Raw genomic sequence first — 22,029 nt, forward strand, 5'->3', positions numbered from 1 at the left:
CACACTGTGAAACTCGAATCCCTGGAGTGTCTCCAGACTTGAACAGCAGACCTCTCTTCTCTAGCTACCCTTCCTCCGGGGCGGCGGGGGCGGGGGGGGCGGGGGGGGCGGGGACGGTCTCAGCAGGTCCCCTGACATGAAGCATTGTTGGAATACTAATGACATCCCAGAGTGTATATCTCTGAGCTCCACACTCAATACACAAGTGCCCGCTTCTAGACTTGGACTTGGAAAGGCATCCCTAACTCTCATGTTCAAAAGACAAATTCTTTCCCATCTTCCTCATCTCAGTTAATGAGACACAGCCACTCAGCCTTTGCTGCTACCCCGACTATCTTAAGCTCCTTTTCTCACTTCTTGGACTCTTGGGCTCCGCCACTTTATTTAGAACCATTCAGTGACTTCTGGCAGGTCAGCCTCGGAATGTTTCTATTTATTTAGTGTCCCCACCCTTCTCTGTCTCCTCTGCTACAAGCCCAGTTCAGACCTCACCGTATCTCACATGGCCCATGGTGTTGAGTGAAGGAACAAGTAACCGGGTTGGTCTCTCACTGACCTCCAGTATCTGACTGTCCCCAGGGGTTCTAAAGAGCCTTGTCAGCAGATGTAATTTATCTTCCAGGAAAATTTGTGATTACATTTCATGAAAGATGTGATATTAACAAGGGGTTGGTGAAATGTCAAGGTAACTAATCTTTGAGTTGGAACTCTCGATAAAAAAGAAGCCAAAAATTTCCATATTGCAAAGGTTCTATGCATCCATTCCTCCTTAGAAACACCAAGGCCAAGGACTGATCATAAAACACTTATTAATTCTCCTAGGTTATTATTGTTCTATATGGTATGGGTTGCTTGTTCTTATAGAACTTTCTCTCTGTATACATATGTACATATATGTGTGTGTTACTAGGAAAAAGAATAAAGTTATGATTAACCACATAACTGAACCCAACTATATGACAACTTTACATCTTGCAACATGTATTCCTGACGTTTCGTATTTATAAAATATTATAAAAACCCTCTGCACCCCCAACTTGATTCTATTTCCTTGCCTCTCTCTGTAGAGGCAACTGCTATCGTGAGTTTGCTACTTATAATTTCATGTGTGTTTGTATACTCAGATTACATTTTATGTCTGTAAGATATAATTTGTTTTACTGTTGGTATATTTCTAAAATTGGTATATTTTAGGTATTATTTGGCAGATTACTTTTCAAATTCAAATTGTTTCTTATGTTTACCCATGTGGAAATATATTCCGAGTCATTCTTTATGCATCCCTGTTTTCTTTCCATCATTGAGGTTTATTGACTTGTACAGAAAAGTAGATAAATAATGAACACCAGCTCAATCAATTTACGTAAAGGGAACATATCCATGTAACCACAAACTGGATGAAGAAATAAAATGTTAATTGCACCCCAGAAGCCCACACATGATCTCATGTAGCCATCATCTGCTGAACTTCCCCAACGGAAACATATTTTTAAGTTCTCATGCCATCAGATCAGATCAGTCGCTCAGTCGTGTCCGACTCTTTGCGACCCCATGAATCACAACACGCCAGGCCTCCCTGTCCATCACCAACTCCCGGAGTTTGCCCAGACTCACGTCCATCGAGTCAGTGATGCCATCCAGCCATCTCATCCTCTGTCGTCCCCTTCTCCTCCTGCCCCCAGTCCCTCCCAGCATCAGAGTCTTTTCCAATGAGTCAACTCTTCAAAAACTCTATCTGGGGACTTCCCTGGTGGTCCAGTGGCTATGACTCCTTGCTCCCAGTATAGAGGACCTAGGTCCGATCCCTGGTTATGGAACAAGATCCTGCATTGCTGCAACTAAAAGATCCCAAGTGATGCAACTAAGACCCAGTGCAACCAAATAAAATATTTTTTGAAAAGAACTTTATATGGAAGGAATCAGAGTCTATATAGCCTTGTGTGTGACTTCTTTGGCTCAACTTTGTATTTAAAAAATTCATCTATGTTTTTGCATAGCAGTAGTTTGTCCATTTAAAATTTTCCCTTTAGTAGAGTTTGTTTTTAGAACCATGTTAGACTGTCAGAAAAATTGGAGAGATAGTATAGAGAGTCCCTATATACCTGGTTCAGTTTCCCTTGTTACTAACCTCTGAGATTAGTATGTACATTAAACGAACCCATATCGATACCTTATTTTAAAAGTTTGTGATTTATTTAGATATTGTTAGTCTCTGCCTAATGTCCTTTTTTTCCCTGTTCCAGGGTCCTGCGTGACGTTCAGTTGTCAGGTCTCTTTAGGCTCCTGGTTGGCGTGGCAGTTTCTCAGACATTTCCTTTTTTGATGCTCTTGAGCGTTTCTGTGAGAACTGCTCAGGTATTTTGTGGAGTGCCTCACTATTGGGATTTGTCTTGTGTTTTTCTCCTGATAAGACTGGGGTCTAGGTTGCTGGGAGGCAGACTAGGAGGTGAAGTGCTCTTCTCATGACACCATACCCAGCACACGTACTGCCAATACGACTGATGACTGCGGATGGTGGCTTTAGTCTCCTGCCTGAAGTAGCGTTTGTCAGGTTTCTCGCTTGTAAAGTGACTCCTTTTCTCTCCCTGTGTGTTGTACGGTTTGGAAGAAGGTCATTCTGCACAGCCCTCACCTACAGAGTGAGGAGTTCATTCCCTCTCCTTGGAAACAGAATATCTACATAAATTCCTTGGAATTCTTCTGTATGGAAGAGCTGTCTCCTTCCTCATTAATTAATTTATTCAATCACTTATCCACATCAATATGGACTGGTAGACATTTACTTTATATATTCTGGGTTACAATCCAATACTATTTTATTTTGTTGCCCAGAAGTTCCAGCTTTGACCCCTGGGAACTCTTTCGATCGTCTCTGGTGGTCCTTTGGCCTTTGACATACCCATCAATGCTTTGTTCTGAGCTCTTCCTTACTTTCAGGGACTACGAGGTTATCCAGGCTCATCTTGTATATTTCCTGCCCCAGTCTTAGAATCATCCATTTTTCCAAGGAGCCTTGATTCATTCGTCTTAATAGAAAATGGTGTTACAAACAAAAACCTGGCTACTAGACTAAGCTTGTTGATACTGGGGTGTCATTTTTTATAAGACTTCTCAGATGACAGAGCAAAAAATATATGTGTTTGTACTAAGCAGTGTACATATACTTAGCTATAAACATGTGTATATGTAAACCATCTGTATCTATTTTAAGCCAAACATGAGTTCATATGAATATCTCAAATCCATTACTACATAGATCCTACCCTTGTTATAAACTCCCACTCCAATAGTGAGATACCGGCCATCCATTAGCGTGAATGTTCCAATCCAGGGTATATATGTAACAGTATCAGAATTGTTAACCAATACCCCAAAGGAAACAACTTTATCAACTAGGGTACAGAGTTCCTTTCACCTGTCGTCTTAGAGATCTCACCCATTTCCACAGACACTTAGGGTTACACCTCCTCCTGCCTCCCCTATCCATCCAACCCTTTCAGTGAGGTTGTTTTATATGTTTTGAATACAGTTAATTTCTCTTGTCACAGTCTGCATTCCTTTTAGATTTCCCCCAACTTCTAAAATGATTTTTTAAAAACTTGCAGTCATTAAATTTCTCTCTTTGTTCCATAGCTTTTGACAAATGCATACTATCTTGTATCCACCATTACAGTCATTTTATTGCCCTAAAAGCTTGCTGCTGCTGCTGCTAAGTCACTTCAGTCGTGTCCGACTCTGTGCGACCCCAGAGACGGCAGCCCACCAGGCCCCGCCGTCCCTGGGATTCTCCAGGCAAGAACACTGGAGTGGGTTGCCATTTCCTCCTCCAATGCAAGAAAGTGAAAAGTGAAAGTGAAGGCGCACAGTCGTGTCCAACTCTTAGCGACCCCATGGACTGCAGCCACCAGGCTCCTCCGTCCATGGAATTTTCCAGGCAAGAGTACTGGAGTGGGGTGCCATTGCCCTAAAAGCTTACATTACAACAATTTTATTGCCCTAAACCGCCCCCCATGGTATTCACCCTTACCCTCTTCCTCCTGAACCCTGGTACCCACTGATCACTTACTGTGTCTACAGTTTTACATTTTCCAGAATGCCATATAACTGGAAGCATACTCTGTGCACTCTTTTTATACAGACTTCCTTTACTTAGCAATATGCATTTAAGAGGCAAAAAATTAACCACCACATCATAATGTTAATATATACTAATATGTTAATTATCCCCACTGATTTTCTCATATTATACTGTGTTAAACCAACCTGGCATTCCTGGAATAAACCTACCTCTACTATGATACAGTGCTTATTTTAGAATTGCTGGATTCCATTTGCTAATATTTCACCTAGCATTTCTACATCTATTTTCAGAAGTAATATTGGTTGTGATTTTCTTTTTTCCTTTACTCCCTTTTTCCATGTGGTTTGGCATTAGAATATTCGAGGTTCATAAAATGAGTTGAGTTGAGGATTTTTGACTGTTCTTCATTTGAGATTTCTTTACATGTTTCAGAGTTTTGATTTTTAGGTTTGTTTTTATTCTTTTCATTTTTCTGCCCACCTGCCTCCACCCCATCCAATGAGGCTCTCCCTGATGATCATTCTGTGATAGCTTTTCCCTGGACTCTGGGACTTCATCCTGGATTTTATCAAGGTAGTTTGGGGTTTCTGACCCAAGAGATTGTAGACATTTGCACCATCGTGAGACCAGTATATGACTATGCTTAGTTTTTAGCTAGGGTTCGAGTCTTCAGCCTCATTGCCCCAGACCCTCATTCTTCTAAAATCTTGGGCTCCAGAGAGTGTAATCCATGATTTCTTTTTTCAGGGCTCCCCGGAGTTCCTGACTTAAGCCATGTGCCTGGTTCCTGTCTGCCCTCTTGGGTGTGTTTGTCTTGTGTTTGTCCCCCAGGGTTTGCCCCATGAGTTTGTCTCGTTGATTTTAGACAAAGAGCCCAGTGAGTCAGAGGCTTCTGGCAGTTTTCTTCTGCCTCTGTTGAGCCAGACATCTCTTTTTAGCTTTCTATTTTTACACCTTATCTGTCATGGCTCTGTGTTCAGAGCAAAAGGATGGATCAAAGCAAGAGCTCATTGAGCTGTCCTGTTCAAAACACTCTTCCCTATCTTTCTTATTTTCAATTTACTGTCTTGTGGCCTAGGAATTTAAAGAAGCTATTTGATTTCATGACACCAATACAATGAGTCAGGTATTCTTATCACCTTGAATGACAAATGAGCAAAGCAAGAAACAGAGTTCAAGTGCTTCACTTCAGGTTGAGTGAACGGATGGTTACCTGTGAGCCTGTGCATCACATTTTATCAATACTTTCTATCACTCTTGCTATCAAGAGAAGGAGAACACTGAACAATCACGGCATTCATTAAAGACAACTCCCCTGACTGATTTCTCAAAGCTTTGATACCTTGAGCATTTTGTGATTTCAAGAGTAGTATCAGAGGGGAAAACATCCCAGCTGCTGTCACAGCACTGGATTTTAATTTAGATACTGTCATTTCCACTTACTCCACCCATTTATCTGTCTTGTCTGAATTTCCACGCTCCAAAATTCTCTTCTATTCCATTCAATTCAGCAAATGTTCACTGAAGCTCTGTCATGCTCAAATACTACCAGGTGATATGGTCTGGTCTGTGACTGGCCCAGAAAGAGACATCCCCCAAATCATGGATAGATGTTGATGTTCAGTCACTAAGTGGTGTCCGACTCTTTGTGGCCCCATGGACTGCAGCACGCCGGGCTTCCCTGTCCTTCACCATCTCCCAGAATTTGCTCAAATTCATGTCCACTGAGCCCGTGAATAGATGAATATCGAGTCCACAAATAGATGAGCAACCAGTTATCCATTCAAGAATTATCTAGGCATCCCTCTTCCACATGCCAAGCTCCTTGCTGGTTGCAGTAGAGAACAGAAAGGCAAGTCCATCGGGAGAGCCCATCCTTCTGGAGCTTGTTGCTGGAAGAGAACTGGTAAGGTCATTGATTACTGATGAGGGAGGCAGAAAATGACAAGTGGCAAAGTGGACCTTGCAAGGACAAAGGAAGAGGGGTCAGATTCGACCAGGAGATCAGCCCAGAAACTCTTGCGAGATTCCCGGTAAAAGTTGATACAGGCTGGCCTTTGGTAGAGGCTTCAGAAATGAAAGGAGAAAAAAACAGTCCCGAGATCATTAAGAGGGTGGAGGACCATGGTCAGAGGTGATGCTCTGTTGCTGCTGGAACCTTCAAAGCCATCCTCAGCAAGGAGAGAAGACTGTTTCTGCTGGGAAGTCTTTCTGTGTGTTTGGGGGGGATGTGGGGAAGGTTAGCAAGAGAAAGGATATTTTCACTCTAATCTGCAAGGTGAGTGGATCTGAACATACCGTTGACTGAATGCCCTTCAACCTACCCATAGAGGAACTCAGTAAATACTGAATTGAACTGACTAGTCATCCAAGGAGAAGATTTGGTTATTGATAAAAATTGTAAGGAAAGGAGTCTGAGTTCAGACTAGGACATAACTTAGAATAATGATTCAGTTTCAAGATCAAGATTGTTATCAACCAACAAGGACCTACTATACACCACAGGGAGCCATACTCAATATTTTGTAATAACCTATAAAGAGAAAAGAATCTGAAAAATAATATATAAATACAACTGAATCACTGTGCTGTATACTTGAAACTAGCATAATATAAATTGACTTTACTTCAATAAAAAATATTTTAAATAAAATGAACAAAAAGTTTAAAAGTTAATAAATGAAAGATTGCTATCCAAATCTTTTCACTGTTTACAAAGCTTGCACTTAAAGGTATTTTGGAATTTGCCTTTCTAAAGATTTCCTTTGAATATTTTCCCTCTCATTCCCCTTTGAGTCATGCCAGATACCACTCTTGACTTCTTCACTTATTCCTTCAATTCCCATGGAGGACCCACAGAAACCCACATGAATCTAGACTTCCAGGCTGAGGTCCCGGTTGAAATAACACAGAAACCATGACAATGGCTGTGTTAGAAAGGACAGATCACTTCTAAAACAGTGACCTTCACACACATCCCCAGAAAGGCTGCCTATGCTGATTTTAAATTCAGGCTTGCCAATGCCCTTCCATTTCAGGCACTTTGGCCACAAGAGTGCTTCTGTGTTATCAGGAATTGGAGGTACACCAAAATAATCTCTGACAGGCAAAGAACTGAAGAGATGCTAATCTCTCTCCTGCATCTCCTTGTTCTTTGGCTGAGTAAAGCAGCCAGCACATTTCTACCTTTGTGATCTTAAATCCACAACATTTAAAAGGATTAGACATATGTCAGTGTAAACTGGATGGACGGAGTCTTAAAAAAAAATAAACACGAGGGAAATGTTTGTATTCAAATGTCAAACACTTTATGTGTCGATTTAGTGCTCTTTCTTAGCCATAAATAACATTCCAGGCTGTAATTAATTTATCCATGTTCCTATCGGCCCAGCATTATTCCAGGGCATAAAGGGGTGGAGAAAGGCGGGGTGGGGGTGGGGGGTAAACCAATACTGTTATTTCTTTTGGAAAAGCTTTCTTAATTGGACTTGTGTTCTTGTCATAATGAGGTGAAGGTCATTATTTGTCAAATGCAAGGGCAGCTGTGCTGCCTGGATTCGTGGGTCTGTAGCCAGACGTGTCGTCCTGTTTGGATGACTCAAGGGTGACAAAAATTAGTGCAGGTGCCCCAAGACCTGGACAGCTGCAGCTTAGTGAGTGTTTTAGTGGACGATCTTGCCATCCACCCATCAGGCAACATTCAGTGGAACCAGTCACAGTACCACCCCACAGAATTAATGCTATAGAATTGAATTTGTTTTATGGAAGAGGCAGTCCCTGCTCTAAATCCTAATGTAACAGCCACGAATCACCCAGCATATCAGGGGTCCATAGGTCTGCAGAGGTATAGGGAAAATATTGCCCATGTGTGCCTTTGGGGTGAGGGTTGGGGAGAGTCATAGCTTTTCTCAGATTCCCAAAAGAATCATGAAAATTCAAGAACCATTGCTCTGAAAGGATAAACAGAACATACACATCAGTTCAGTTCAGTTCAGTCACTCAGTTGTGTCCAACTCTGCAACCCCATGGACTGCAGCACACCAGGCCTCATGTCCATCACCAACTCCTGGAGTTTACTCAAACTCATGTTCATCACATCGATGAGGCCATCCAACCAGCTCATCCTCTGTCGTCCCCTTCTCCTCCGGCCTTCAGTCTTTCCCAGTATCAGGGTCTTTTCCAAGGAACAGCCAGAGAAAAGGCTTTTGCAGAAACTTTGTTCTGGAAGGACCTAGAACAGAAGAGACAAACTGAATACCCACAGAACTAGGCAGGACATTCCATAATGTCCTGGAAGCAGGCAGGCCGGCTAAGTGTCCTTGTTAGTAAAAGTGTTAGTCAGTTCATGTCTGACTCCTTGAGACCCCATGGACTGTAGCCCTCCAGGCACCTCTGTCCATGGAATTCTCCAGGCAAGAATACTGGAGTGGGTAGCCATTCTCTTCTCCAGTGGATCTTCCTGACTCAGGGATCGAACCCGGGTCTCCTGCATTACAGGCAGATTCTTTACTGTCTGAGCCACCAAGGAAGCCTCAGGGAGAACACAGAGTTTGCATTTTTCTGGAAAGGGGCTGTGCCATTAACTCCTGTCACTTGCGGTTCTGATAAATACGGGCATGAAGTTTCTAGATCCATTGGGTTTGATGAGAGAAGCCAAATGTCTAGATCTTTAGTATAAGAGCTCTCCATTTTTTTAATTTGAAAAACCAATTCAAAATTAAAGCAAACAAACAGACCCTCTGCCTGGAGGCTTGAACTGGCCCGCATTCCCTCCTCTAAGGCCTTTGCAGAAGATCTGGGATTTGACCAAGTCCTGAACCCCAGTTGGAGGATGATCATCGACCTGTGGTTTGGGAAGCTGGAAGCAGAGGGCTGAACCCGAGGAAGGGTGTGAGGCAGGGGAAAAGATGGGCCATGCACAGAGGGGCCACGTCTGCTGCTCCAGGAGCTCAGAGGAGCAGAGATGTGGGAAATGAGGTTAGGGAGCTGCAATGGCCTGTAGGCCCCAAGCAGGCTGGGGATGGTTTCTTTTTGGACCAGGAGCATCCCTTGAGAGGGTGTTAGGAAAATGCTGCCATTGGGAAAGATGCATCTTATGCGCAGGACTCCCAAAGAGGAACCCCAGGGGAAAACTGAAGCTGGCCTCCTGTGACCAGATGAATCAGATGGGAGATGTCGGCTACAGGAAGAGGGACAGATAAGATGTGAGCGTCTAGTGGCCCGCAGAGGAGACACAAACAGGTTCACTCATCTGTGAGGGATGCTGACATGGCTGGAGCAGCTCTGGGTGGGTGGGGGGGAGTGGTGTCAGGTCCCAGATGGCATCACCAGGCTCTCTTCCACCATTCTGCATCTCCCCACCTGTCACCAGAGGCAGGAGAGGGACTTCAATGTCCTCCTCCTCCTCCTTGTCCTTCTTGGGGGGAGGAAGTATTACAATTTCAGCACAATGCAGCACCCAGGTTATGCCCTGCAGCTGCTCAAGAAAAGTTGCTGGCTTTCCAGGCGTTCTTATTGAGAGGTGAGAGCTGCACCTGGGGATAGTAGCAGCCCTGGGGGAAGGGTCAAAAAGCAAGAAGGAAGGGGGCCTCAGGGGAGGGAATGTCCCCAGGTTAATGCCGGGGCATCTGGATGCCCATGGGACTGCAGCCAGGGGGAACAGAGCTGTCTGCATGATGCCAGGCTCCATATGTGTATCCAGGGTGAGTTCCAACGAAGACGGTCCTCTCTGGTGAGGGTGGCAGTGTGTGGAAAGTGTTGGGAATGTGACCAGGCTCTCCAAGCTGTGATCTTGCTCAGAAAGAATGAGAAGTGGCCGGAGCTCTGGCCTCGGATGTCCTCTGCATTGAGGTGGAATGCAGGAAGAAGAGGAATAAACCCACTGAAAGGAGAAGGCTCAAGTCTGTAGACCTTCTTCCTGAGACCAAGAAGAAGGGAGGAGGTGAAGAGCCAGAGGAAAAAAAATAACGAAATGACTCAAGGACTCTGCAGCTCTGTTGTTAAGATTGTTTAAGGCCAGTCACACCTGTTAAATGGGAAGAGGCAAAAATGAGAGCGTAAAAGAAGAAGGAAAGAAAAGAAGCCACTTCAAGTTCGCCAAAGGCGACAAAAGACACTCTTTCTCATCCATAATCATGTTTTATCATTACAAGCAGGAAATGACAGCAACAGCATCACCAGCAATAAAATGACTCATCACAGGTGGGATGGAGAGAATCGGAGTGAGAAATAAGGACGTCAGCATTCATTAGAACTCTGCGCTTGCCTCCACACACAGCGGAGCCTACTGTGCAGCAGAGAGAACTCACCCATCACCCAGCTACTGTGCAGACTCTATATTTGTATGTTTGGAAATGTCTTCAAAAAGGTATTCTGTGAATGGCAATATTTTTTTTCCCACGACTCTCAGCATGCAGGATCTTAGATCCTCCACCAGGAATTGAACTTGGGCTCCCTGCAGTGGAAGCAAGCACAGGGTCCTAATGAGTGGGGATGTTCTTATTTCTCTCTCTGATTCCATCCCACGTGTGAGGAATTACTTTATTGCTGATAATACTGTCAAAGGTTGAGACATCACCCCAATCCCTGACAAGGAGGGGTCTCTGTAGATGTTCTGGGGTGCTCCATCCATGCATGCTTACCTGGTCCACAGGTTATTACTGAAAAGGGGAGCATGTAAGTTCAAGAGGACAAAGAGTTTTGCTTCCATGATCCATTTTTTTCCTTCTTGGTATGGAGTTCTTTGTGAAAAGGTAAGCAAAAAAAAAAAAAAAAAAAAAATACTACGTACATACAGCATGACCTTGAGGGAGTAGAATCTAGGGAATTTTCAGATATAGTTTATGTTTTTTCCTAAATATTAAAGAATATAGTTGCTACAAAAAAAAAAGGAAAGGAAAATACAGAATGGTATAAATATGAAAATGAATCCAATGGAAGCCATCAGTAGCAGATAATAAGATTGTGGTATGCTATCTTACAGTCTTTTGAAATAATGCAAAGAAAGTAGGGAAAACCACTAGACCATTCAGGTATGACCTAAATCAAATCCTTTATGGTTATACCATGGAGGTGATGAATAGATTCAAGGGACTATATCTGGTAGACTGAGCGCCTGAAGGACTATGGACAGAGGTTTGTAACACTGTACAGGAGGTGGTGACCAAAGCATTCATAGAAAAAGAAATTCAAGAAGGCAAAATGGATTTGTGATGAGACCTCACAAACAGCTACGAAGACAAGTGAAAGGCAAAGAAAAAATAGAGAGATATGGCCAGCTGAAATATCAAGGAGAAATAAGAAAACCTTCTTGAATGAACAATGCAAAGAAACAAAGGAAAACAATAGAATGGGAAAGACTAGAGATTTCTTTAAGAAAACTGGAGATACCAAAGGAACATTTCATGCAAAGATGGGCTCAATGTACCATTTAGGGTTTGCATTTTTCACTTAACAGTACAAACTATTTGTAAACATTGTCCCCCACGTTGTTACCAGCTATTTGTAAGTATTATGCTAATGACCACATACAATATTCCAGTGTGTAGGATAACATTCTAAAATACCTACCATAATGCAACCACTTTTCTATTTTGAGACACTTAGATTCTAGTTATTTAAAGTAAAACTGCAAAGAACTTTTCTAAGCATAAAGCTATTCTACAATTCAGATTCCCACCATAGAATAGATTTCACACAATATAAGTGCACATCAAGGCCATGGACCCTTGAGGGCTTTCCAGAGTGGCTGTATGGGTTTAGACTAGCAACCATGGTGCAGGGTAGTGCCAGCTTCACTTGTACCCACTGGGCTGCATCCTAAGGTGCCACACCCATTGGACCGCTTACCAGAGCCTTCAATGGGGTCCTCCCCAAGAGAATTCCCAGGTGGAGGCACAAGAAGTGACTGGCATCCCTGAAGGCTTTAGGCGCAGGAGAAAATGTCTTGTATCTCTAGGTCAAGAATCAAATTTCTCTGCTTCCTGCCTGCGGACTGCAAGCCTGGACCTTGTTCCCTAGCACTTTCAAGGGACTGTTATTTAGGAACTGCCCCTCTCAAGCTGGTCTCCCCCACCACCTCCAGGCTAGTGGGCAGCTGCTGGAAGATTTGCCTGGAGGTTACTGGGGCCGTGGCTTAGTTTTTGCCCCTGATGGCCCTAAAGTCTGTTGCCCACCACCTCAGGAACTTTGGGTCTGGGCTGCCAAGGCATGGATGGCTCCAGTCACACCTGTGCACCCTCCTACACTGCCCTCCTCCCATCTGTCTGATCCACAGCTGCACCCCGAACTCAGGACAGGACACCTGGTCAGTGGGTGCTCAATAAAAGCTTGCTGAATAGGTGCATGGCCACTAGTGGGTTTCAACTGATGCTTTTGAACTGTGGTGTTGGAGAAGACTCTTGAGAGTCCCTTGGACTGCAAGGAGATCCAACCAGTCCATTCTGAAGGAGATCAGCCCTGGGATTTCTTTGGAAGGAATGATGCTAAAGCTGAAACTCCAGTACTTTGGCCACCTCATGTGAAGAGCTGACTCCTTGGAGAAGACCCTGATGCTGGGAAAGATTGAAGGCAGGAGGAGAAGGGGATGACAGTGGATGAGATGGTTGGATGGCATCACCGACTCGATGGACATGAGTTTGAGTAGGCTCTGGGGAGTTTGTGATGGACAGGGAGGCTTAGCGTGCTGTAGTCCATGGGGTCGCAAAGAGTCAGACACGACTGAGTGAACTGACTGGGTACAGTTAACAAGGGTCAGCTGGAGTTTTGAAAAGCGTCCTTGAAGTGATTGTTTGGAGCTGTTTGCAAAGGAGTTTAGTGAGTGCCTGGCCGAGAGTAGGGGGGGGTCTCTGGGACTGACTTCTCTTGGCCACTGCGGTTTCTTGTTTGCCAACTCCACCCCCAACCTCCCACCCCCAGGAAGGTCTAGCCGTCTGGCTGTCCTGCTGGCTGGCAGTTCTAATACAAACTCTCGGCGGACTCTGCGCCTACTCCGAGTGCCAGAGCATTTGCTGGGGCTAAACGCAGGGTGAGGAGAATCGGGGTGACCCCGGGGCTGGACCGAGGTGTCCTGGGGGCCGCGGGCTTGGCCGGGACGCTCGGGGGATGGGGCGGGGCGCCCTGTGACTCCGAAGGCCCCGCCCGCCCCGCCACGCGCTCCCTGGCCGAGCGCGCTGCCTGCCGCGCGGTTTTCTGTGCCCTGCGCTCGTCCTGCGCGGACCCCGCTGCGCACCCGGCTCTCTCCGCGCCCCAGACCCGGTAAGTCAAGGGCTCGTGCCTCCCGGTTTCTCGCCTGGCGGCGCGCGATGCCCTAAATCGGGCGACCCTGAGGGGAGAGTCCAGGCACAGGTCTCAGCCCCTCTGGGCTGCTGCGGGTGCCCCAGGCAGGGGGCACAGCGACCCCCTTGGAAGGCAGAGTAGATGACCCTGGCTCATGCCTTCTTCCCCTCTGTCCTCTTCACTTCTAGAACGCATGCAGAGAAAAATCATCTCAGGGCCAAATAACAACTTTCCCCCGTTGTTATTAAATGACAGTCGTTCCTGTAGAAAGTTGGGGAAATACTTAAAGACATCCAAAGAAAACTAAAACTGCCCACGATCTTAGCCCCCGCTTGGGTTCAGAGACCTCCAGATCAGGCAAGACGCATACACACCGGCCTCAAAGGGGACTTTTTCCTTTTGGGGGACCAGAAAAGTTCTTGGGCCTTGGCATGTCCCCAGGGAAAAGGCATGGGACACGGAGAACATTACTGATATCTGATCTTGATTTTAAGTGGGGGAAGCCTGGAACTTTTAGAAGAAAGTTGACCTGGTACCAATCACCTGTTATGTGCCCAGGCTATCAGGTGCTAACCCACCCACCCAATCCCCATCACTCCCAAGCTCCACCCTCGATTTTTTTAGACTGCTGTACCTGAACTGACCGTTTGAGTCCCCTTTCAGGTTAATAAAGAGCTTCCAGCTCCATAAAGGAAGGGCTTGTCAATAACCACAGCTGTTACTTATGGTCAGGATGATGGGGAACTTTGCTGTGGTCGGCCACTGCTTTAAATCATGTGATCAATAAATTGCCAGCAGGTGCAGTGGACTCTGATCTATGGGCTTCTAACCGGGGTGCAAAACCCTTCGGCTTGCTCTGGTCTGTTTCATGCTGCCCATCAGAGATGAGCTGAGGTTGGGTCTGAGGAAGTCAACCTTGGTTTCCAGAATATTCAGGTTATCTCTGGCTTTTGATAGGTTCTTAGGAAGTGGATTGTTTTGAAAATAAAGTACACCGTGAAGACCTCTAAGGGACTCGCTTTTGTCATCTCAAGTCTCTGAAGGCAGAGCTGGTGAGACAGTTTCTGTGTGTTTGGGGCTTTCTGGGAGTTGAATGTGACATTTACTTACACAGGTATTCACACATGCATGCCTGCATCTGTGAATATTTACTCTGTTCCTGCCGTATGCCAGACATCGTTCTAGTCTTTGGGGTACATGGGAACAAGACAGGCAAAGATCCTGGCCCTCCAAAGCCCTCCAAAGATAGGGAAGACAAATGATAAACAATGAACACAAGAAACCAGAAAACTATACTGAGTGCAGTTGATAAGTGCTATGGAAAAAGGCAGAGTAAGTTACGGGAAATGGAAGGGAGGAGTAAAAATTTTGCTGTATTGACAATTACTGATGGTCTTAAACCTTTTTAGGAAAAGAAGAGTTGCATATATATATATATATATAAAGCTATATTAATATTATATATAATGCATGCTATATATAATATAAGATACAACTATATTAACATCAAGTTTAATATATAAAATAAATAATGCTAACTAACTATACATAAAAATAATTTAAATTTTATTACATAAAAACAGACTACATTGAAAGAGGTTTTCCTTGGGTTACCCACTAAGCTCTTTCCAGTGTGAATTCTACTTTATTGATTATTTGCTCTTCACATTCATGTCGTAGTTGATTGCACTTTCCTATTTAATTCAGCAAACCCTTACTGAGTCATTCTGGAGATGTGAGTGAGGTCAAGGTGAACAAGACAGTCTCTGACCTTACTGAGCCCCCTGGAAATGCACAGAAATGTCTACAAAGGATTGCAACACAACTTAGAATCCGGGCAGTAGAGACAGAGCACTGTAAGGGCCCAGAGTAGAGGAGGGGACTTCTTAAAGGGGCTTCACCAGTTGGCTCAGACATGCGCTTATGGTGGACTCATGGAATTTTGACAATCAAACACGGGGGTCTCACCTTTTTTGCAGAGAAACCAGCGAAAGTAAAAGACAGGAAAGCTGTGGGCTCATTCCATGCCTCCTTTAAACCCTGTAGTACAGTCAGGGAGAATCCCATTAACCTCAGTTTTCAGATGAGGAAACCGGGGCTCCCCGAGTTCATTTAATTTGCTGCAGGTGAGATTCTTCCTTCTCTGTGACTTCATGTGTCCTCCCAGAGAATGCCCTTCCATTCTCCATGCCAAAAGGCTCGTCTTTTTCACACACACAGTTTGACCCAGTCCCTCTCATCAGCTCCCTGGTTCCCATCTCCACCCTTCACACCTCAGAGTTCCTCTCTGTAACCCACAGAGAGGTCTGAGAAGCTCTTGGTCCTACGACCAGACTCAAGAGCCAGCAGGGAGTCCTTTTCCGATCTTTGAGGGCAGTCGGATGTCATGCCTCTGTACAGGTTTCATCCTGATTTTTTGAGACTATGCGAGGGAAGGAGGTAAAAAGCCCAAAACAAAGCCAGCTGACTGCCTGGAAGGGTCTGAGCCCCTGTTGGCTTCTTTGCTGCCGAGAGGCAATTTGGACATTCCGTGTTCAGCCACCCAGTCATGTCTGACTCTTTGTGACCCCTATAGACTCCAGAATGCCAGGCTTCTCTGTCCTTCACTATCTCCTGGAATTTGCTCAAATTCATGTTCATTGAGTTGGTGATGCCATCTAACCATCTCATCCTTTGCCACCCTCTTCTCCTCCTGGCCTCAATCTTTCCCAGCATCAGGGTCTTTTCCAATGAGTCAGCTCTTCGCATCAAGTGGCGAGAGTATTGGAGCCTCAGTTTCAGCATCAGTCCTTCCAATGAATATGCAGGGTTGATTTCCTTTAGGATGGACTGGTTTGATCTCCTTGAACATAGTGTTGTGATAAAGATGAAAACAGTTGACAGTTACTTCCAAGGAAAATTGGAAATTTCTCACCGAATTCTTGACTCAGTAAGATCCTGTTCACCCAAATGAAGCTTATCCATAATTGTTTGTCCCTAGTTCTGCTTCCTGAAGCAAATAATATTGATTTCAAAACTGGTTGCTCTTTCTAGGAAAGGCTTAGGGAATGCTGTCAAGCGTGACGGGAATGTCACCCCCATCCCACCGCTATGGTCCCCGGGAGCCTCCTGGTTTCACTAGAACTGAGCCAGGGCTGGAATTTGTATCCCTGACCTTCCTCCTTCCTGGACTCCACCCCAGAATCTGGCCCTTTCAGCAGAGAGCTTGGAGTCAGCCACAAAAGCCCTTTCAGTAAACGCGTAGGAAAGGGTGAGAGGTGCAGTGCTGGGAAAACTGCTCTAAAAGCCTGTTATCAGTGCTGATATGTGACAGAGCCGGAACTCCAGGGAAAAATGCAGAAGGTGAGGCCTGTGCTGGGAATACAGTGACATCACTTGCTGCCCCCGCTTCCCCCTGCTACAGGGGGGCAGTGCCGGAGGCCTGCTTGGTCTCCATTTGCAACTGTTCAGCTCATCCCAGCAGCCCACAGTCATGAATCCTGAGTGAGTCAGTGGACCAGAAGCCCTGGGACTAAGCTTTGAAAAAAAAATTGCACTAACCTTAACTGGACAGCAAGGAGATCCAGCCAGTCCATCCTAAAGGAAATCAACCCTAAATATTCATTGGAAGGACTGATGCTGAAACTGAAGCTCCAATACTTTGGCCACCTAATGAGAAGAGCTGACTCATTGGAAAAGACCCTGATGCTGGGAAAGATTGAAGGCAGGAGGAGAAGGGGGTGACAGGATCGGATGTTGGATGGCATCATCGACACGATGGACATGACTTTGGGCAAACTTCAGGAGATGGTGATGGGCAGGGAAGGCTGACATGCTGTAGTCCATGGGGTCTCAAAGAGTTAGACATGACTTAGCAACTGAACAACAAACCTTGATTAGGGGCAGTGAGACCCTATGAAAGGTCTCAAACCCAAGCAGAAGCAGAAACTTCTGGAACCAACCCTCCCCTCTTTCTGGGCCCAATAAGGCCAGTTTGAAAATGTTCAGCACAAGCTGAGCATCAAGCTGGTTGTGTTTGGAGTTGGTTCCTGCTTCCTGCTTCCTGCTTCCTGCTGCTTCTGCCTCCTCCAGCCCCATATTCCCTGAGCGAGATACAAAAACCTGTGGTTCTCCCTGGTCCAGGAGAGGGTTCATCTGTTGCCTATTTAGATCAGAAGCCAGTCCCCACTTGGGTAGACCCAGTTTTATCTGATACAAGTGGCTGGCTTCTCAGTTTCTTTGAGCCTAAATACAGATCCACCGTCTCTCTGCAAGATCCGGAGAACTCCTTTTCTGTGCTAATAAAATGTGAGTCCATGGCTAAAAGATTAAAGTTTATGGGTGCATTTTTAATAGGAGACATGACTTCAAGCAAGTCAGCTCACCTCTATCCAGCCCAGTTTTCTATAAAGTTAAGGTCGTTGAATCAGCTGGTCTCCAAATCCACTGGAGTCCAGCAGTCTTAACTGTGGCCACCAGGCAGTGCTTTGGCATTATAATGGATGTGAACTTAGGGAATGGGCCACAGCCCCCAGCTGTCGTGCAGATTAGGTTCCGTGTCATTTGTACCGTGCTGATTATTAGAGGATGTTGCCAAGCTCATCGTGTGACTCATTATGCAAACACACCATGAGACTCAGCAGGCAAGCCTTGGGGGCACAGAATGCATTTAGCAAAAGTGATACAATAAGTGTAAAGTCAGAAGAGACTTTTCGTTAAAAATAACAGCATTGTTATTTGAAAGGCAGTTAATTCACTTGGCTTTTCTGGTTTGCCACCAAGTTCTGACAGGCTCAGCAGAGATGCCAGCGTGAGTTCAGATGGGGGCAGCTGAGGTCACGGTGATGACTTAGGAATTTTTCTCCAAAACTCCTGTTCAGGTTGTATGATGGATGCACAAGACTGAAAAAGAAAATCTGAAAAGCAAACAAGATTAGAAAATTATGCTATGAAATTTCTATTTCTCTTCTTAGAAAGTTCTTCCAGGTATTCAGGGAGCACAATACACTGATTGGTCAGTTTCCTAAGGGTTAGGGTTCTCAATCACGGCTACCAAGTAGGATCACCTGGGAAGTTTGGGAAAGTCACAGTGCCAGACAGGAACCCAGGCCAAGGGTCTCTCTTTCTCTTCTTTACAAGGCCACTGCCTTGTCAGATTAGGGCCTTACCTTCAGGACCATACCTAGGTGCTTCAGTGGTAAAGATTCCACCTGCCAATGCAAGAAACCCAGGAGACGCAAGTTTGACCCCTGGGTTGGGACAATCCCCTGGAGTGGGAAATGGCAACCCGCTCCAGTATTCTTGCTTGGAAAATTTCATGGACAGAGGTGCCTGGCCAGCTGTAGTCCATGGGGTTGCAAAGAGTCAGACACAACTGAGCGACTGAGCATACATGCACAACCTTAATTAGCTCCTAAAGACCCTACCTCCAGCCACATTAGGGGTTGCAGCTTGAACATATAAATTGAGGGGGACACAGTTTGGTCCATAGCACATAAACTAAAAGATACACCTATCACAAAATATGTGCATTCAAGGAGCTCTTCCTGCTGATCACCTGCAGTGACAGGGGCTGGAAATGGTGAATAGAAATAAACGTGAATCAATTAATCATTTGACCCATCAAGAGAGGGCACTGTGCAGATCCCAGGTGGCACATCCCATAACAGATGAGTGTGGTTAGGGTACGCCGTCACTGGGATTTTTAAAAAATCTGTGTGGTGTGTGTGTGTGGTGGTGGTGGCTGGGGGGGTGGGTTTGGGGCCAGTCCATATTTTGTGATTTCAGGTTGCACTTTTCTTTAAGACAGTTTTCCTGGGAAGTTCACCCTCCCGGAGTGAAACCTGACTCTCAGGATGATCCTGTCTAACGCCACAGCCGTGACACCTGTGCTGACCAAGTTATGGCAGGGGACGGTTCAACAGGGCAGCAACACGACTGGGCTGGCCCGCAGGTTCCCAGGCCATGAGGACGGCAAGCTGGCAGCCCTCTACATCCTCATGGTCCTCGGCTTTTTCGGCTTCTTCACCCTGGGCATCATGCTGAGTTACATCCGCTCCAAGAAACTGGAGCACTCCCATGACCCATACAACGTGTACATTGAGTCCGACACTTGGCAGGAGCAGGACAAGGCGTACTTTCAGGCCCGGATTCTGGAGAGCTGCAGGGCATGTTACGTCATTGAGAACCAGCTGGCTGTGGAGCGACCCAGTGCATACCTTCCCGAGATGAAGCGGTCGTCCTGACCCCAGGACCAGTCAAAACTGGACAGAGCCTCCCTGATGAGCTGATTTTTCTAATCACATGTTCCTTTTTTCTTTATTGTATGAGTATAATTGGGGTTTTTGTCTATCATAAGGGGTGAAAGGGTGATTTAATGTCACTATATTTCTAAAATCACATTCCTTCTATAATAGATTGTCAGTCATTCCCCAGTATCCATGACTGCCTTGTTAATTGCAGCAAAATCCCTGCAATCATGGCCTCTGAGAATAAAAGCCATATTTCCCTGACTCCCTTGCAGCTAGCAAGGTCATGTGTATGAAATTCTGGCCAGCAGAAGGGGGAGTGATGAGTGCAGTTTCCCGGTGAGCCTTGAAAAGGAAAGGATATGTCCCCCAGCCCCCTTTCTCCTTTACCACTGGCTGGGACATGGATGAGGTGGTGAGCCAGCTTTGAGTCTGGAAAAGGACTGTGTTTTCACAGATGGCAGAGCAACAGGAATCTGGGTCCCTGGGCAATGGCATGGGCCAGGGTCTGGTCAATCACCAGCTCAAACTTCACAAGAATGGGAAACCAACTCTGATCTTCCTTAGCCACTGTCATTTTGGTTTCTGTTAAAGTAACAGAATGAGCTTCCCTAGTGGTTCAGTGGTAAAGAATCTGCCTGCAGTGCAGGAGCCTCAGGAGATGCAGGTTTAGTCCCTGGGTTGGGAAGATCCCCTGGAGAAGGGCATGGAAATCCACTACAGTATTCTTACCTGGAAAATTCCATGGACAGAGCAACCTGGTGGGCTACAGTCCATGGCAAAGAGTGGGATATGACTGAAGCAACTTAGCATGCACACACAAGTAACAGAATCAACATCCTGATGAACACACCTTTCTTATGGAACTGAGACCAAAGGCATAACACTTCCATATTTGTCACAAGCATGCTTTCCCCCTTGTTACAGGACATCCTTTTCCCTTTTTACTTGTACCCTCACTACAGAGGCTCCATCCTCTCTATGCTTTCCTGCTTCCCACTCCTCCCTTATGACCATCCTACACACACACAACCCCCTTCCAAAACACACAGACACAGGCTCACACCCACAGGCACACACATGCACACAGAAACACACACAGATACATAAGGACACACACACACACACATTTCCTACTCACGTAACTCAATCTCAGTGCTGCAGGATTGAGATGCAGGAAAAAAAAATAATCCCACTTCAGAATGTGTACCAAGGGGGAAGGTTCTCAGGTATCATGGTAGGAGGGATGGTGGCACCCACGACCTCAAGATCCCTGGGAGGGACTTCCCTGGTCATCCAGTGGCTAAGACTCTGCATTCCCAAGGTAGGGGGCTGGAGTTCACTCCCTGGTCAGGCAACTAGATCCCACATGCCACAGCTAAGACCCAGAGAAGCCAAATAAAGAAATGAAAAAAAAAAAAAAAAAGACCCGGGGGAAGGTGTGGGTGTGGGCAGGGGGCAACCCAGGGGACTGGGGTGGCAGGGCCTTTTGAGATGATGTGCCCACCACAGTTGAATTGTGTCCCCCTCCCCCCTCCAAAGACACCTTCAAGTCATAACCCCTGCACCTGTGAATGAGACTGTACCTAGAAATAAGGCCTTTGCAGATGTGATCAAGGAAGGTACGGTCATTGTTGTTTCATCACTAAGTCGTGTATGGCTTTGCAACCCCCACAGACTATAGCCTTCCAGGCTCCTCTGTCCATGAGCTTTTCCAGGCAAGAATACTCGAGTGGGTTCCCATTTTCTCTATAGAATCTTCCTCAACCCAGGGATTGCACCCTTCTCTCTGCATTGGGAGGCGGATTCTTTACTGCAGAGCCACCAGGTGGACCCTAATCCAATATGGCTGATGCCTTATAAAGTGAAATGAAATGAAGTCACTCAGTCATGTCTGACTCTTTGCAACGCCATGGACTGTAGCCTACCAGGCTCCTCCGTCCATGGGATTTTCCAGGCAAGAGAACTGGAGTGGGTTGCCATTTCCTTCTCCAGGAGATCTTCCCAACCCAGAGATTGAACCTGGGTCTCCTGCATCGTAGGCAGATGCTTTCCCCTCTGAGCCACCAGGGAAGTTTTCGATGTCCTTATAAGAAGAGGGAAATTCAAGCAGAGACTGGGTGATGCAGCAGCACACCAAGGCCAGCCAAGGACTGAGGGTCATGCCCAGAACCTGGGAGAGGCAAGGAAGGACTCTCCCAGACAGCTTTTAGGGTAAACGTGGCCCCTAGACACTGTGCTTTCACACTTCAGGCTTCCAGAACTGCAAAAACAAGGGTTTTGTACTGATTGAAGCCCCTTAGGTGGGGTTAGTTTGTTCCAGCAGCCACCCCAGCTCGGGATAGCGTGTTCCTCTTGGCTCTTCACAAGACAGAGATTCCCTTGGACACTTCCCTCCCAACTGGAGGATAGGGAAGGAATTCAGGGGTAGGGGCAGATGGTTCC

The 22,029-nt window shown here is 45.9% G+C and overlaps 1 protein-coding gene across 2 annotated transcripts; it reads left to right on the forward strand.

The window, feature by feature from the left end:
• The first annotated feature begins 13,098 nt into the window (after positions 1-13,098).
• KCNE1 (potassium voltage-gated channel subfamily E regulatory subunit 1) lies at positions 13,099-19,912 on the forward strand. 2 transcript variants are annotated; one of them, XM_070772878.1, is made up of 3 exons: positions 13,099-13,336; positions 14,315-14,409; positions 19,142-19,912. In XM_070772878.1, exon 3 carries the CDS (start codon positions 19,192-19,194, stop codon positions 19,579-19,581), a length of 390 nt encoding a protein of 129 aa, XP_070628979.1. In that variant the 5' UTR covers positions 13,099-13,336; positions 14,315-14,409; positions 19,142-19,191; the 3' UTR covers positions 19,582-19,912. The 2 variants fall into 2 exon arrangements, with proteins under 2 accessions (XP_070628979.1, XP_019822543.2); XM_019966984.2 differs by having other exon boundaries at positions 13,100-13,336; positions 19,146-19,912.
• The last annotated feature ends 2,117 nt before the right edge of the window (positions 19,913-22,029 follow it).

This window comes from Bos indicus, chromosome 1 (genome assembly GCF_029378745.1).
Source record: "Bos indicus isolate NIAB-ARS_2022 breed Sahiwal x Tharparkar chromosome 1, NIAB-ARS_B.indTharparkar_mat_pri_1.0, whole genome shotgun sequence".
Lineage (NCBI taxonomy): Eukaryota > Metazoa > Chordata > Mammalia > Artiodactyla > Bovidae > Bos > Bos indicus.